Raw genomic sequence first — 16101 nt, 5'->3', positions numbered from 1 at the left:
ATGGGCAGTTAAATCTGTATGCCCTGACCTCGGAAGAGAGAAATCGAGCGGTTTGTTTCTCTCTGTTCCGCAGTCTTTGTGCTGGGAAATCTCCGCGTCCTTCGGCAAATTGGCCGCCTGGTGCCGCTGCTGACTGCAGAGGCGCGGAGGCTCCGCGCAGCTCCCAGATCCACCGCCCGCGGGGTTCGCGGGGCTGCACCATCCCGGGCTGGTCTGCTCGAGGGTCGGCGGGCTGGATCGGCAGCTCCATCCAGTTCACAGGGGGAGGAGATCGATTCACTGGGAGGGAATGGAGCTGAGGAAGAGCGAGGAACCGCTCCCAGGGAGAGCGGTGGCTCTGATCCTGCTCCTCTACGTGTCTGGGATGAGAGCAGAAACTAACCGGTATTCTGTGCCGGAAGAGGTGGAGAGGCTCTTTTGTGGTGAATATAGCTAAGGATTCGTCACTGACCGGTGAGGAATTATCGGCTCGACAGGCTCAGCTCGTTCCTGAAGGAGAAAAGCAGTATTTACAGCTGAACCAACACACCGGAGATTTGGTGGAGCGAGAGCAGATGGACCAGGAGGAGCTGTGCGGGCAGACCGAGCCTTGCCTGGTGCGTTTCGAGGTGCTGTTGGAGAGTCCACTGCAGTCCTTCTGAGCTGAGGTAAGCCTCACCGACATAAACGATCATGTTCCTATGTTCTTAAATACAGAGATAGTTTTCAAGATCCCGGAAACTGCAATGCCGGGGGCTCGATTTTTGTCGGAAAGCGCTCAGGATCCAGATGTGAGGAGCAGTAGTCTTCAGCATTACAGTATCAGCTCGAAGGAGTATTTCCATATCTACACCCGAAGGCGGAGTGGCGGGAGGAGGTACGGCGAACTGGTGTTGGACTGAGCCCTGGACCGGGAGCAGCAGGCAGAAGTGGCTTTCAGCATTACGGCTTCGGATGGTGGGTCTCCACCGCGGTCTAGTACATCCTTAATGCTCGTGGTAGTCCTGGATACAAATGACAACATCTCAGTATTTAGCCGGAGTCTGTATAAAGTCCGAGTGCTAGAAAATAGCTCCCAGGGTACCTTAGTGGTGACAGTGTCTGCTAGCGATTTAGACTCAGGAACGAACGGGGAAATAGCCTACTACCTAGTTCAAAATCCAGAGGAAAATCTCAAGACCTTTACAATAAATCCAGAGACAGGGCAGATTCGACTACAAAAGCCAGTGGATTACAAAGAAACGAAGATCAACGAGATAGACGTCCAGGCCACAGATGCAGGGCGCAAAACCGTGCACTGCAAAGTGGAGGTGAAAGTGGAAGACATGAGCAAACACCGTGGTGGCCCTCTTCAAACGTGCGGGACCGGGACTCGGAGGACAACGGCAGGACGAGCTGCGAGCTGATGGGCGAGCACCCATTTAGCATCATGTCACTGGCGGGCGACGCGTACGTACTGGTGACATCGGAGGCGCTGGACAGGGAGCAGGTGGCAGAATACATTGTGACCGTTTGGGCCTGGAACGAGAATTCTCCCGCACTGTCGGTGTCCAAGACTTTGTTCGTGGAGCTCCTGGACGTGAACGACAACGCTCCCAATTTCGCTCAGGCCTTTTGCACCATGGTGCTGAGCGAAAACAAGCCCGCGGTGATGACGCTGGGCCGCCTGAGTACATGGACGCCGACGCGGGAAAAAACGCCCACGTGAGATATGCGCTGGAGCCGCCCTCGGTATCCCGCCGTGGCATCATTCGTGTCCGTGGACGCGGAGAGCGGAAACGTGAGGGCGCTGCGCCCTCTAGACTACAAGGAGGTCCGCGCTTTCGAAGCGGCGGAGCGCGCCGCCGACTGCGGCTCGCCGCTGCTCAGCTCCCAGGCGGTGCTGCGAGTGCTGGTGCGGGACGAGAACGACAACACGCCCATCGTGCTGCATCCGCACCCCGAGAGCAGCGCGGCGGCTGTCGAGCTGGTGCCGCGCTGGGCGCCGCAGGCGACCTGGTGGCCAAGGTGGTGGCGGTGGACGCGGACGCGGGGCAGAACGCGTGGCTGTCGTACGAGCTGGCCACGGCGCCGGAGCCGGGGCTGTTCCGCGTGGGGCTGCACAGCGGCCAGGTGCGCACGGCGCGGGCCCTGTCCGAGAGGGACGCGCCCCGGCAGAGCCTCGTCGTGCTGGTGCGAGAGCGCGGGCAGCCGCCGCGCTCCGCCACCGCCACCCTCGGCATCGCCCCGGTGGACGGCTTCTCCGACGTATTCCGGCAGCTCAACCACGCTCCTGCGGGGAGGCAAGGAGCGAGAACCGCTGTGCAGCTCGCGGCCGGCTGGCGAGAGGGAAGCCAACGCGGGGAGCTTGGTGGCTCCCGTTCCGCCGCCGGACGGGCCGGCCGGCAGGCGCGTGCACGCCCGAGCCTTGCCGAGACCCGCCTCCGTTCCCCGTCCTCAGGCTGGGATTCCCGAGTCGGTGTAGTGCCGTGCCGTGCTGGTTCCTGCGTGCTGCCCCTGCGGAGAGGCTCCTGGGCGGCTGGTCCGGCCGGGCAAGGCGGCTGAGTGGATCGGGGCCGCGCCTCCGCCCACGGCGCCGTGGGAACCGCCTCGTGCTTGTCTTGCCGCCGTGTTTCGCGAAGGGCACGGATCGGCCTCCCGGGAGACAAGCGCGCCCGCCCGCCCGCGGGCTCTGGGCAGCGGGGGAAGACGCGGGGCAGCTGTGTGTGCGCACGGGTCCGTGTGCCGGTGCGAGCCGGCAGCGCGGGCAGCGGGCGGCGGCGGGCGCAGTCCCGCCGCGGGCCGCAGGGTGGTGCTCCCGGCCAAGGCGGCGCCGAGCGGCTGCGGGCGGGGAGGCGGCCGAGCCCGGCCCGGCCCGGCCCGGCCCAGCACCGCCCAGCCGAGCCCAGCCCAGCCGAGCCCAGCGCAGCCGAGCCGAGCGGAGCCGGGTAGCGGCGGCGAGCGGTGCTCCGTGCCATCCGCTGCCGGGCCGCGGCGGCCGCGCTCCGGGTCGCCAGCCGGAGTCGGCGAGAAGGAGGGAGGGAGGGAGAACGGACGCCCGCCGCCCAGCCGCGCTGCTGCCGGGCACCGCTTTCCGCGGAGGACTGCGCGGGAGATCCGCGAGACGGAGGCTGTCCGCCGCCCCGACATGGCGATCGCAAGGCAAGTGCTTTGTCTCTCTGCTTTCCTCTCCCTGCCGCACGCTCGCTCCGAGCCCATCCGCTACTCCGTAGCCGAGGAGGGGGAGAGCGGCTCCGTGGTAGCGAACGTGGCGGAGGACGCGGGGCTGGCCCCGGCGCAGCTCTCGGCTCGCCGCGCCCGCCTGGCCTCGGAGGACGGCCGGCAGCACTTTCGCTTAGACCGCGGCACCGGCCGCCTCGTCGTGGCCGAGAGGCTGGACCGGGAGCAGCTGTGCGGGCAGTCCGGGACGTGCACGCTCCCCTTCGAGCTCCTGCTGGCAAACCCCCTGCAGTTCTTTCGGGTCGAGGTGACCGTGGAGGACATCAATGACCATTCGCCCGTTTTCCCCGAGCAACAGGTCACTTTTAAGATCCTGGAAACTAGTAACCCGGGCTCGCGTTTCCCGCTGGAGGGGGCTCGGGACCTGGATATTGGCAGCAACAGCATCCAGGCTTACAGCATCGCTCCCGAGAACGAGTACTTTAGTGTCTCCTTTGGGAGTCGGAGTAAGGGCAAGAAGTACGTGGAACTGGTTTTGGAAAAGCCACTAGACAGAGAGGAGCAGGCGGAGATGCACTTCAGTCTCATTGCCATGGATGGAGGCACTCCACCCAGGAGCGGGACCACCCAAGTCCACATTGTCATTCTGGATGTAAATGACAACTCTCCGGTCTTCACAGAAGATGTGTACATTGGCCAGGTATTGGAAAATGCTCCGGAGGGCTCTGTGGTTGTCAAGGTGGTGGCATCCGATCTGGATGCGGGACCTAACGGGGCCATCTCCTATCAATTCAGCCAAGCGGTGGGCCAGAGCCCCTCAGCATTTGTCATTGACCCTGTGAGCGGTGAAATTAGACTCACAAAGCCTCTGGACTTTGAGGTGGCAGAGAATCACGAGCTCAGCGTGCGGGCCACGGACGGCGGGGGCCTCTCAGCAATCTGCAAGGTGTTGGTGGAGGTGATGGATGTGAATGACAACGCGCCGGAGCTGGTGGTCAGTTCCTTCAGCAGCCCCCTCCCCGAGAGCGCATCACCCGGGACGGTGGTCGCCCTCTTCACGGTCAGGGACCGGGATGCTGGTGCCAACGGGAAGATCACCTGTGCCCTGGAAGACCAGCTGTCGTTCTCCCTGCGACCAGCCTACAAGAATTACTATGAGCTGGTGACCGTGAGCGCGCTGGACCGGGAGGAGACGGCGCGGTACATCCTCACTGTCACAGCAGCAGACGCGGGGTCACCTCCTCTCACGACCACCCAGACCTTCACGGTGGACATCTCTGATGTGAACGACAACGCGCCTGTCTTCAACCAGACTTCGTACACCATGTACGTGCGTGAGAACAATGTGCCCACGGCGCTCGTTGGAGCCGTCAGCGCCTCGGATGCCGACGTGGGGCCCAATGCCAAGGTGACCTATTCCCTGGCCCCAGCGCACCCAGCAGAGCAGCCTCCCTGCTCCTGTATCTCTGTGAACTCTGAGAACGGGCACGTGTTTGTGCTGCGGCCCCTGGACTACGAGCATGTGAGGCAGATCGAGGTCTCAGTGAGCGCCTCTGACGCGGGGTCGCCTCGCCTTAGCGCCAACGTGACCGTCCGCCTTGTCGTGGTGGACGAGAATGACAATGCGCCTCTGGTGCTGCACCCCGCCCAGGACAGCAGCCCACCGTCCAGCGAGCTGGTGCCCATTTCGGCTGAGGCGGGGTACCTTGTCACCAAAGTGGTGGCTGTTGATGCCGACTCGGGGCAGAACTCGTGGCTCTCGTACCACTTGCTGAAGGCCAGCGACCCCGGGCTGTTTGCGGTGGGTGCCCAAAGCGGGGAGGTGCGGCTGAGGAGGCCAGTGACGGAGAGAGACGCCGTGAAGCAGAAGCTCGTCATCCTGGTGCGAGACAACGGGCGGCCACCGCTGTCAGCCACTGCGGCACTGAGCGCGCTCCTGCTCAGTGACTTCTCGGAGGTGCGCCTACCACAGAGCAGCCTGGCCACGGAGGACGAGGGCAGCTCCCTGACCACCTATTTAATCATTTCATTGGTCTTTGTCTCGGTCCTCTTCCTCGCGTCCACGGTCGCCTTCGTCGCTCATAAGGTGTGCAAGAGAAAGGAGCTGAAGGGTGGGCATGTGCTTTACGGCACCGGCAACTTGCAGAGCAGCCTGGCCGAGGCGGCCAATGCGGGGACCCTGCCCCACGCCTATTGCTACGAGGTCAGCCTCACAACAGGCTCGGGCAACAGCGAGTTCAAGTTCCTCAAGCCCATCCTCCCCAGCCTGCCACCTCAGCACTGTGCCAGGGGCAGGGGTGCTGACGATGAACAGGATTTGCCCCGGGGCCCTGTCACCATGGAGGACGTGGCACCAGACAACCCAGGGACGCTCTCTGCCGAACCGTTCAACAGTCTTTCCTTTACCTAGCGTGGAGTCAGCACAGCCAGAGGCTTCACGCCTCGTCACAGGAAGGGATCCAGGCTACAGCTTGTGGCAACGCTTCCTGCAGAGTTAATCTGCATTTGCAATTGGCATCCCTGGTTTCCCTCAAATTCTAAGTCAGAAGAAAGGTTGTCCCCCCCTCCATAATAAATCAACAAACAAAGAACGAAGCAAAAGAACCTCAGGGCTCCCTCACTCCGGAAATGTTTCAGCTCTGTTACAGCCATTTCTGAAATGCTTCAAGAGTGGGGTTAGTTGCAGGGCCCCCGGCTATGTTCTTGTCTCCCTTGTTGTTAGGCAAGACCATGGACCTCTTGCTCTGTGCTGTAATGAAATGGCAAGGTCGGGCAGACAGATCACATGCTCGCTGAAATGCACGTAGCCCTCCTCCCAGGTCAGGAAAGCAAGGAAGTTGTGAGTACTGTGTCACAATGTGATGCAAGCGCGAGGTTCTCCCTTTTGTGAGTCCTGCATGTCTCCGTCTGAGGTGCGTGGGCTCTGTGTGTTTTGCCCTCTGGTCACTATATATGTCCGGACAGGCGTTGTGTGTCTGCATATGCTGCACTAGGGCTGCCCAGTGAAGCATGGAGCTGCTCACATCTAACTATTGTGATGTGCACAATTCCAGCTCAGCAGTCTAGAAGGGTATTGTGACCCTTTGAGTAGATCAGTGTCATTACCTCTAAGGGAGAGGAAAACAACACACTAGATTTCTATCTGGTGATAACAGAAGGTTTGCCAGGTTGTCTCCTTGGGAGTGCCTAGGAAATATAGCAACAGGAATGGTGTTGCCATAGCCTATAACTGTACAGAGTTGTGAAAATGTGTTCATTATGTTTGGGTTCTCAAGTTGCTGCAAGCGATTTTGTTGGAAGGTGGAACTGAGGTGAACTTGGAAAAGGGCATCGGGGTGGGTCTCATCATTGTTGTTCCCCCATTCAGAGGCTTCTTGATGGGAGTGGAAAGCTGTCCCGATATGATTGTCTGGGTTTGTGCAAGAGCATTTGCATCCTCCTTTTTGCCCTTTCTCCTTCTACTCTGTGAACTGCCTGTCAGCATTGTCTTGCCTATTCCCCTTAAGAAGGACTGTCACCACACGTGTCATAGCAAATTGTTTGAATGAAGGCGGTGTGGCACGGAATATTCGGAAGCCCTCACGCTGTGTTGTGCTGCAGTTCTGAACTGTACTGTTGTAAAGCAGTGTACCCTTGTGTGTAACAATGCAATAAAGAGAACACCCAAATGCCTTGTGTGGAGTCTTTGAAGGGATGTTCTTTCTGGGAAAGCTCTGTGAGAGTTTTTGAAAAGCCTGGGAGGTTTTTTCTCATTTTGTCCTTTATTTGAGGTCAAGTTGAGCAGGTACTTTGTTTCTGATTGGAGATATGGTCGAAAGAGCTTTGAGGAAAGTTGTGGGGAGCAGGGAATTGCTGGCAGGCCTCTATAAGTCTTCTGACCACTGAGCTTCTTGTGACAACAGGGCGCAGTTAGATCCAGGTCAGGGGTAACTGGCCCGTATGCTAACAGGGGCCTGGGCGGGCAAAGGCCTCGTCAAAGCAGTGAGGTGGGGGGAGTGACGCTAAAGTTGTAGCAGTGTCAGAAGATGGATGACACAAGGACAGCGTACGTGTTCCTTTGAGAAGTACTTGGGGGAGCGCCAGGAGGTGGGCATTTGGTGAACAAAAACTGCTTCCAAGGAGAGGCTTTGCTCTAGGGAAATGCCATCCCTTCCACAAGGTCTTGATAAACAGTAAGTCCTGAGCAGAGGACTGGTGTAGTGATGCTGACAGAACACCGTTGTACATCCAGGAGAGAATGATCTACGGTCCAGTTAACCTGAGTAGAATGATAGAATCACTTAGTTTGGAAAAGATCCCTGAGATCATCAAGTCCAACCGTTAACTTGACCACATCTACCACTAAACTATGTCCCTAAGCACCACCTCCAGAGATGGTGACTGAAGCACAGGGCAGCCTGTTCCAAGGCTTGACAATCCTTTGGGTGAAGAAATGTTTCCTAATATCTCATCTGAACCTCCTCTGGTGAAACCTGAGCCCATTTCATTTCATCCTGTCGCTTCGTACTTGGGAAAAGAGACCAACACCCACCTCCTTACAACCTCCTTTCAGGCACAGGCCTGTCCTGTGCTGTCCTGTGCTATGTTGTGTTCCACAGATCCTTTCCTGGAAGGATAAACTCAGCTCATTTAAATGAGGAGCCTGCAGGCTGCTCCCACGTGGTACCAGCGAGAAAGCCACCTGCGAGCAGAAAGTCCAGATGCAAACTTCTTCGACAGTAGAAATGATGACTAGAAATGCTTTCTTTCAGGAAAGTTTGTAACGGCGTGAGCTGCTGAAACGAGGGCACTCTTTCTTTTCTATGACCAGGGTCTGCATGGCATGCTGTGCGTGGCTGGAGTCCTGCGTGAAGCTACTCTGCTCAGGGTTCTCGGCCTCTACAGGGACGTACCATTCTCTGTGCTAATCCCTTCCAATAGTGAGAGCTATAAGAGAGAGAGTTCTGAATGACATCTTCGAGAGTCAGCGTGCCTCCCTCTCTCTTACTGAGACCACAAGGAACGTGCACCTCCTGGTGACAAACAGCTGGTTGTCTGGTCGTTCCAGCTCAAGGGTTTGTGTGCTTGATGCAGTTCATAACTAGATGCTTTATTACGGTTTTTCCCTCCTGAGAAGGGGAGGCTGTTGCGTGTACCGGAGGGCCTGAACACACTGCTGAACTTTCCCGAGGGGCTCGTTGGAGGTGCCCTTTAGGAAGGATAACTTCTCAGGCCAGGGAATAGACAGGCCTGTCAGATGGGACCTGTTGGTCACCAACACGAGTGAGCTAATCAGAGATGTCAAAATTGGAGGCAGCCTGGGCTACAGTGATCATGCAGTGGTGGAGTCTGCAGACCTGAGGGACAGGGGTCAGGCAAAGGGTAAAGTCCAGAGCCTGAATTTCAGGAAAACAAACTTGCAGCTGTTGTAGGCATGAGTCAGTAGAAGCCCCTGGGTAACTGCCTTGAGGGACAAGAGAGCAGAACAGAGCTGGCACATCTTTAAGGATGCTTTCCAAAGAGCGCAAGACCTCTCGATCCCCATGTGTAAGAAGTCAGGAAAGGAAGGCAAGAGACCGGCACGGCTGAGTAAAGACCTGCTGGTCAAACTAAAAGGCAAGAAAGAAATGCACAGGCAGTGGAAGCAGGGACAGGGCTCCTGGGAGGAATATAGGGACTTTGGCCGGTTGTGTAGGGATGGGGTCAAGAAGGCGAAGGCGTGGCTGGAGCTTGGCAAAGGACGCAAAGAGTATGAAGAAGATCTTCAATAGGTATGTCAGCCAGAAAAGGAAGGGTCAAAGAAAGGGTACCTGCCCTGATGAACACGACTAGCGAACTGGTAACAGCAGACAAGGAGGATCCTGGCTGAGGTACTCAACAACTTCTTTGCCTCAGTCTTCACTGGCCACCTCTCTTCCCACACTGCTCGAGTGGATGAACCTGAAGACAGGGACTAGGGAGCAAAGTGCCTGCCACTGCAAGAGAAGATCGGGTTTGAGACCAGCTGAGCAATTTGAACATACATAAGTCTATGGGACCTGACGAGATGCATCTGAGAGTCCTGAGGGAATTGGCTGATGTAGCTGTCAAGCCACCAGCCATGACATTTGAAAAGTCATGACAGTCAGGTGAAGTCCCTGGTGACTGGAAAAATGGAAACATTGCACCCATTTCTAAAAAGGGTAGAAAGGAGGGCCCTGGGAACTACTGACCCATCAGCCTGGGATGATCAAGGAACAGATGCTCCTAGAAGCCATGGAGGACAGGGAGGAGATTTGAGACAGCCAGCATGGCTTCACCAAGGGCAAGTCTTCCCTGACCAGCCCAGTGGCCTTCTGTGATGGAGCGACTACCTCAGTGCACAAGGCAAGAGCCATGGATGTCACCTGCCCGGACTTCTGTAAGGCCTTTGACACGGTCCTCCACAACAGCCTTCTCTCTACATGGGAGAGAGATGGGTTTGATGGATGGACTATTTGGCGGATAAGGACTTGCCTGGATGGTTGCCTCCAGAGAGTGGTGGTCAATGGCTCTATGCCCGGATGGAGATCAGTGATGAGTGGTGTCCCTCGGTGCTCCGTCCGGGGACCAGTACTGTTTAGTAGCTTTGTCAGCGACACAGACAGTGGGATCGAGTGCTCCCTCAGCACATTTGCAGATGACGTCAGGCTGAGTGGTACGCCTGAGAGAGGGGATGCCATTGAGAAGGACCTGGACAAGCTTGAGAGGTGGGCCCAAGCAAAATTCATGAGGTTCAAGAAGGCCAAGTGCAAGGTCCAGCACCTGCACTGTGGCAACCCCCGGGATCAATACAGGCTGGGGGATGAAGGGAATGGGATCAGCCCTGTGGAGAAGGACTTGGGGGTACTGGTGGGTGACAAATGGGACATGAGCCAGCAATGTGCGCTCGCAGCCCCGAATGCCAACCGTATCGTGGGCTGCACCAGCAGCAGGTCGAGGGAGGGGACTCTTCCCCTCTACTGCGCTCTGGTGACACCCCACCTGGAGTACTGCGTCCAGCTTGGGTGTCCCCAGTGCAAGAAAGACATGGGCCTGTTGGAGTGAGTCCAGAGGAGCGCTACAAAATGATAATGGGGATGGAACACTTCTGCTATGAGGAAAAGCTGAGAGAGTTGGTGTTGTTCAGCCTGCAGAAGAGAAGGCTCCAGGGAGACATTCCATCAAACTGCAACCATTCTATGATTCTATGATTCTATCATCCTATCATTCTGTGATTCTATTGTTCTGCCATTCTGTTATTCTGTCATTCTATTCTATTGTTCTATCAATCATTCTGTCATTCTGTGATTCTATGCAGCAATGCGGCGGGCAGAACTTGTGAGAGAGACTATGCCGGGGCCGGCAGAGAGCGAGTCCTGCTGAGGGTGCAGGCGAGACGGGCGCGCTGTACGCGCTGCGCTCCTTCGCCTACGAGGAGGTGCGCGAGGTGGGGCTGTGGGTGCGGGCGGAGGACGGCGGGGCGCCGGCGCTGAGCAGCAACGTGTCGGTGCGGCTCGTGATCGTGGACGAGAACGACAACGCGCCGCAGGTGCTGTACCCGGCGCCGGGCGCGGGCTGGGCGGGCGTGGAGCTGGCGCCGCGCTCGGCCGAGCCCGGGGCGCTGGTGGCCAAGGTGGTGGCGGTGGACGCGGACGCGGGGCAGAACGCGTGGCTGTCGTACGAGCTGGCCAAGGCGACGGAGCCGGGGCTGTTCCGCGTGGGGCTGCACAGCGGCGAGGTGCGCACGGCGCGGGCCCTGTCCGAGAGGGACGCGCCCCGGCAGAGCCTCGTCGTGCTGGTGCGAGAGCGCGGGCAGCCGCCGCGCTCCGCCACCGCCACCCTCGGCATCGCCCCGGTGGACGGCTTCTCCGGCGTATTCCGGCAGCTCAACCACGCTCCTGCGGGGAGGCAAGGAGCGAGAACCGCTGTGCAGCTCGCGGCCGGCTGGCGAGAGGGAAGCCAACGCGGGGAGCTTGGTGGCTCCCGTTCCGCCGCCGGACTGGCCGGCCGGCAGGCGCGTGCACGCCCGAGCCTTGCCGAGACCCGCCTCCGTTCCCCGTCCTCAGGCTGGGATTCCCGAGTCGGTGTAGTGCCGTGCCGTGCTGGTTCCTGCGTGCTGCCCCTGCGGAGAGGCTCCTGGGCGGCTGGTCCGGCCGGGCAAGGCGGCTGAGTGGATCGGGGCCGCGCCTCCGCCCACGGCGCCGTGGGAACCGCCTCGTGCTTGTCTTGCCGCCGTGTTTCGCGAAGGGCACGGATCGGCCTCCCGGGAGACAAGCGCGCCCGCCCGCCCGCGGGCTCTGGGCAGCGGGGGAAGACGCGGGGCAGCTGTGTGTGCGCACGGGTCCGTGTGCCGGTGCGAGCCGGCAGCGCGGGCAGCGGGCGGCGGCGGGCGCAGTCCCGCCGCGGGCCGCAGGGTGGTGCTCCCGGCCAAGGCGGCGCCGAGCGGCTGCGGGCGGGGAGGCGGCCGAGCCCGGCCCGGCCCGGCCCGGCCCTGCCCAGCACCGCCCAGCCGAGCCCAGCCCAGCCGAGCCCAGCCCAGCCGAGCCGAGCGGAGCCGAGCGGAGCGGAGCCCAGCCGAGCGGAGCGGAGCCGGGTAGCGGCGGCGAGCGGTGCTCCGTGCCATCCGCTGCCGGGCCGCGGCGGCCGCGCTCCGGGTCGCCAGCCGGAGTCGGCGAGAAGGAGGGAGGGAGGGAGAACGGACGCCCGCCGCCCAGCCGCGCTGCTGCCGGGCACCGCTTTCCGCGGAGGACTGCGCGGGAGATCCGCGAGACGGAGGCTGTCCGCCGCCCCGACATGGCGATCGCAAGGCAAGTGCTTTGTCTCTCTGCTTTCCTCTCCCTGCCGCACGCTCGCTCCGAGCCCATCCGCTACTCCGTAGCCGAGGAGGGGGAGAGCGGCTCCGTGGTAGCGAACGTGGCGGAGGACGCGGGGCTGGCCCCGGCGCAGCTCTCGGCTCGCCGCGCCCGCCTGGCCTCGGAGGACGGCCGGCAGCACTTTCGCTTAGACCGCGGCACCGGCCGCCTCGTCGTGGCCGAGAGGCTGGACCGGGAGCAGCTGTGCGGGCAGTCCGGGACGTGCACGCTCCCCTTCGAGCTCCTGCTGGCAAACCCCCTGCAGTTCTTTCGGGTCGAGGTGACCGTGGAGGACATCAATGACCATTCGCCCGTTTTCCCCGAGCAACAGGTCACTTTTAAGATCCCGGAAAGGAGTGACCCGGGCTCGCGTTTCCCGCTGGAGGGGGCTCGGGACCTGGATATTGGCAGCAACAGCATCCAGGCTTACAGCATCTCTCCCAAGAACGAGTACTTTAGTGTCTCCTTTGGGAGTCGGAGGAATGGTGACAAATATGTGGAACTGGTTTTGGAAAAGCCACTAGACAGAGAGGAGCAGGCGGAGATGCACTTCAGTCTCATTGCCATGGATGGAGGCACTCCACCCAGGAGCGGGACCACCCAAGTCCACATTGTTGTTCTAGATGTAAATGACAACTCTCCGGTCTTCACACAGGAGCGGTATGTTGGCCAGGTATTGGAAAATGCTCCGGAGGGCTCTGTGGTTGTCAAGGTGGTGGCATCCGATCTGGATGCGGGACCTAACGGGGCCATCTCCTATCAATTCAGCCAAGCGGTGGGCCAGAGCCCCTCGGCATTTGTCATTGACCCTGTGAGCGGTGAAATTAGACTCACAAAGCCTCTGGACTTTGAGGTGGCAGAGAATCACGAGCTCAGCGTGCGGGCCACGGACGGCGGGGGCCTCTCAGCAATCTGCAAGGTGTTGGTGGAGGTGATGGATGTGAATGACAACGCGCCGGAGCTGGTGGTCAGTTCCTTCAGCAGCCCCCTCCCCGAGAGCGCATCACCCGGGACGGTGGTCGCCCTCTTCACGGTCAGGGACCGGGATGCTGGTGCCAACGGGAAGATCACCTGTGCCCTGGAAGACCAGCTGTCGTTCTCCCTGCGACCAGCCTACAAGAATTACTATGAGCTGGTGACCGTGAGCGCGCTGGACCGGGAGGAGACGGCGCGGTACATCCTCACTGTCACAGCAGCAGACGCGGGGTCACCTCCTCTCACGACCACCCAGACCTTCACGGTGGACATCTCTGATGTGAACGACAACGCGCCTGTCTTCAACCAGACTTCGTACACCATGTACGTGCGTGAGAACAATGTGCCCACGGCGCTCGTTGGAGCCATCAGCGCCTCGGATGCCGACGTGGGGCCCAATGCCAAGGTGACCTATTCCCTGGCCCCAGCGCACCCAGCAGAGCAGCCTCCCTGCTCCTGTATCTCTGTGAACTCTGAGAACGGGCACGTGTTTGTGCTGCGGCCCCTGGACTACGAGCATGTGAGGCAGATTGAGGTCTCAGTGAGCGCCTCTGACGCGGGGTCGCCTCGCCTTAGCGCCAACGTGACCGTCCGCCTTGTCGTGGTGGACGAGAATGACAATGCGCCTCTGGTGCTGCACCCCGCCCAGGACAGCAGCCCACCGTCCAGCGAGCTGGTGCCCGTTTCGGCTGAGGCGGGGTACCTCGTCACCAAAGTGGTGGCTGTTGATGCCGACTCGGGGCAGAACTCGTGGCTCCCATACCACTTGCTGAAGGCCAGCGACCCCGGGCTGTTTGCGGTGGGTGCCCAAAGCGGGGAGGTGCGGCTGAGGAGGCCAGTGACGGAGAGGGACGCCGTGAAGCAGAAGCTCGTCATCCTGGTGCGAGACAACGGGCGGCCACCGCTGTCAGCCACTGCGGCACTGAGCGCACTCCTGCTCAGTGACTTCTCGGAGGTGCGCCTACCGCAGAGCAGCCTGGCCACGGAGGACGAGGGCAGCTCCCTGACCACCTATTTAATCATTTCATTGGTCTTTGTCTCGGTCCTCTTCCTCGCGTCCACGGTCGCCTTCGTCACTCATAAGGTGTGCAAGAGAAAGGAGCTGAAGGGTGGGCACGTGCTTTACGGCACCGGCAACTTGCAGAGCAGCCTGGCCGAGGCGGCCAATGCGGGGACCCTGCCCCACGCCTATTGCTACGAGGTCAGCCTCACAACAGGCTCGGGCAACAGCGAGTTCAAGTTCCTCAAGCCCATCCTCCCCAGCCTGCCACCTCAGCACTGTGCCAGGGGCGGGGGCGCCGATGATGAACAGGATTTGCCCCGGGGCCCTATCACCATGGAGGACGTGGCACCAGACAACCCAGGGACACTCTCTGCCGAACCATTCAACAGTCTTTCCTTTACCTAGCGTGGAGTCAGCACAGCCAGAGGCTTCACGCCTCGTCACAGGAAGGGATCCAGGCTACAGCTTGTGGCAACGCTTCCTGCAGAGTTAATCTGCATTTGCAATTGGCATCCCTGGTTTCCCTCAAATTCTAAGTCAGAAGAAAGGTTGTCCCCCCCTCCATAATAAATCAACAAACAAAGAACGAAGCAAAAGAACCTCAGGGCTCCCTCACTCCGGAAATGTTTCAGCTCTGTTACAGCCATTTCTGAAATGCTTCAAGAGTGGGGTTAGTTGCAGGGCCCCCGGCTATGTTCTTGTCTCCCTTGTTGTTAGGCAAGACCATGGACCTCTTGCTCTGTGCTGTAATGAAATGGCAAGGTCGGGCAGACAGATCACATGCTCGCTGAAATGCACGTAGCCCTCCTCCCAGGTCAGGAAAGCAAGGAAGTTGTGAGTACTGTGTCACAATGTGATGCAAGCTCGAGGTTCTCCCTTTTGTGGGTCCTGCATGTCTCCATCTGAGGTGCGTGGGCTCTGTGTGTTTTGCCCTCTGGTCACTATGTCTGTCCGTACAGCCGTTGTGTGTCTGCATGTGCTGCACTAGGGCTGCCCAGTGAAGCATGGAGCTGCTCACGTCTAACTATTGTGATGTGCTCAGCAGTCTAGAAGGGTATTGTGACCCTTTGAGTAGATCAGTGTCATTACCTCTAAGGGAGAGGAAAACAACACACTAGATTTCTATCTGGTGATAACAGATTGCCTTGGAAATATAGCAACAGGAATGGTGTTGGCATAGCCTATAACTGTACAGAGTTGTGAAAATATGTTCGTTATGTTTGGGTTCTCAAGTTGCTGCAAGCAATTTTGTTGGAAGGTGGAACTGAGGTGAACTTGGAAAAGGGCATCGGGGTGGGTCTCATCATTGTTGTTCCCCCATTCAGAGGCTTCTTGATGGGAGTGGAAAGCTGTCCCGATATGATTGTCTGGGTTTGTGCAAGAGCATTTGCATCCTCCTTTTTGCCCTTTCTCCTTCTACTCTGTGAACTGCCTGTCAGCATTGTCTTGCCTATTCCCCTTAAGAAGGAGTGTCACCACACGTGTCATAGCAAATTGTTTGAATGAAGGCGGTGTGGCACGGAATATTCGGAAGCCCTCACGCTGTGTTGTGCTGCAGTTCTGAACTGTACTGTTGTAAAGCAGTGTACCCTTGTGTGTAACAATGCAATAAAGAGAACACCCAAATGCCTTGTGTGGAGTCTTTGAAGGGATGTTCTTTCTGGGAAAGCTCTGTGAGAGTTTTTGAAAAGCCTGGGAGGTTTTTTCTCATTTTGTCCTTTATTTGAGGTCAAGTTGAGCGGGTACTTTGTTTCTGATTGGAGATATGGTCGAAAGAGCTTTGAGGAAAGTTGTGGGGAGCAGGGAATTGCTGGCAGGCCTCTATAAGTCTTCTGACCACTGAGCTTCTTGTGACAACAGGGCGCAGTTAGATCCAGGTCAGGGGTAACTGGCCCGTATGCTAACAGGGGCCTGGGCGGGCAAAGGCCTCGTCAAAGCAGTGAGGTGGGGGGAGTGACGCTAAAGTTGTAGCAGTGTCAGAAGATGGATGACACAAGGACAGCGTACGTGTTCCTTTGAGAAGTACTTGGGGGAGCGCCAGGAGGTGGGCATTTGGTGAACAAAAACTGCTTCCAAGGAGAGGCTTTGCTCTAGGGAAATGCCATCCCTTCCACAAGGTCTTGATAAATAGTAAGTCCTGAGCAAAGGACTGGT

At 58.8% G+C, this 16101-nt stretch overlaps 2 protein-coding genes and 1 pseudogene across 2 annotated transcripts; all 3 read left to right on the top strand.

Moving 5' to 3' along the window:
* Positions 1 to 289: 289 nt before the first annotated feature.
* LOC129212994 (protocadherin beta-8-like) lies at positions 290 to 2523 on the top strand (annotated as a pseudogene).
* Positions 2524 to 2866: 343 nt separating this feature from the next.
* Positions 2867 to 5940, top strand: LOC129212949 (protocadherin beta-15-like). Its single transcript, XM_054842185.1, has one exon. It carries the CDS (start codon positions 3107 to 3109, stop codon positions 5546 to 5548), a length of 2442 nt encoding a protein of 813 aa, XP_054698160.1. The 5' UTR covers positions 2867 to 3106; the 3' UTR covers positions 5549 to 5940.
* Positions 5941 to 11688: 5748 nt separating this feature from the next.
* On the top strand, positions 11689 to 15573 carry LOC129212824 (protocadherin beta-15-like). Its single transcript, XM_054841944.1, has one exon. It carries the CDS (start codon positions 11911 to 11913, stop codon positions 14350 to 14352), a length of 2442 nt encoding a protein of 813 aa, XP_054697919.1. The 5' UTR covers positions 11689 to 11910; the 3' UTR covers positions 14353 to 15573.
* Positions 15574 to 16101: the final 528 nt, after the last annotated feature.

The sequence above is a fragment of the Grus americana genome, chromosome 14, assembly GCF_028858705.1.
Source record: "Grus americana isolate bGruAme1 chromosome 14, bGruAme1.mat, whole genome shotgun sequence".
Taxonomy (NCBI): domain Eukaryota; kingdom Metazoa; phylum Chordata; class Aves; order Gruiformes; family Gruidae; genus Grus; species Grus americana.
This window is presented reverse-complemented; position numbering and strand designations above follow the sequence as displayed.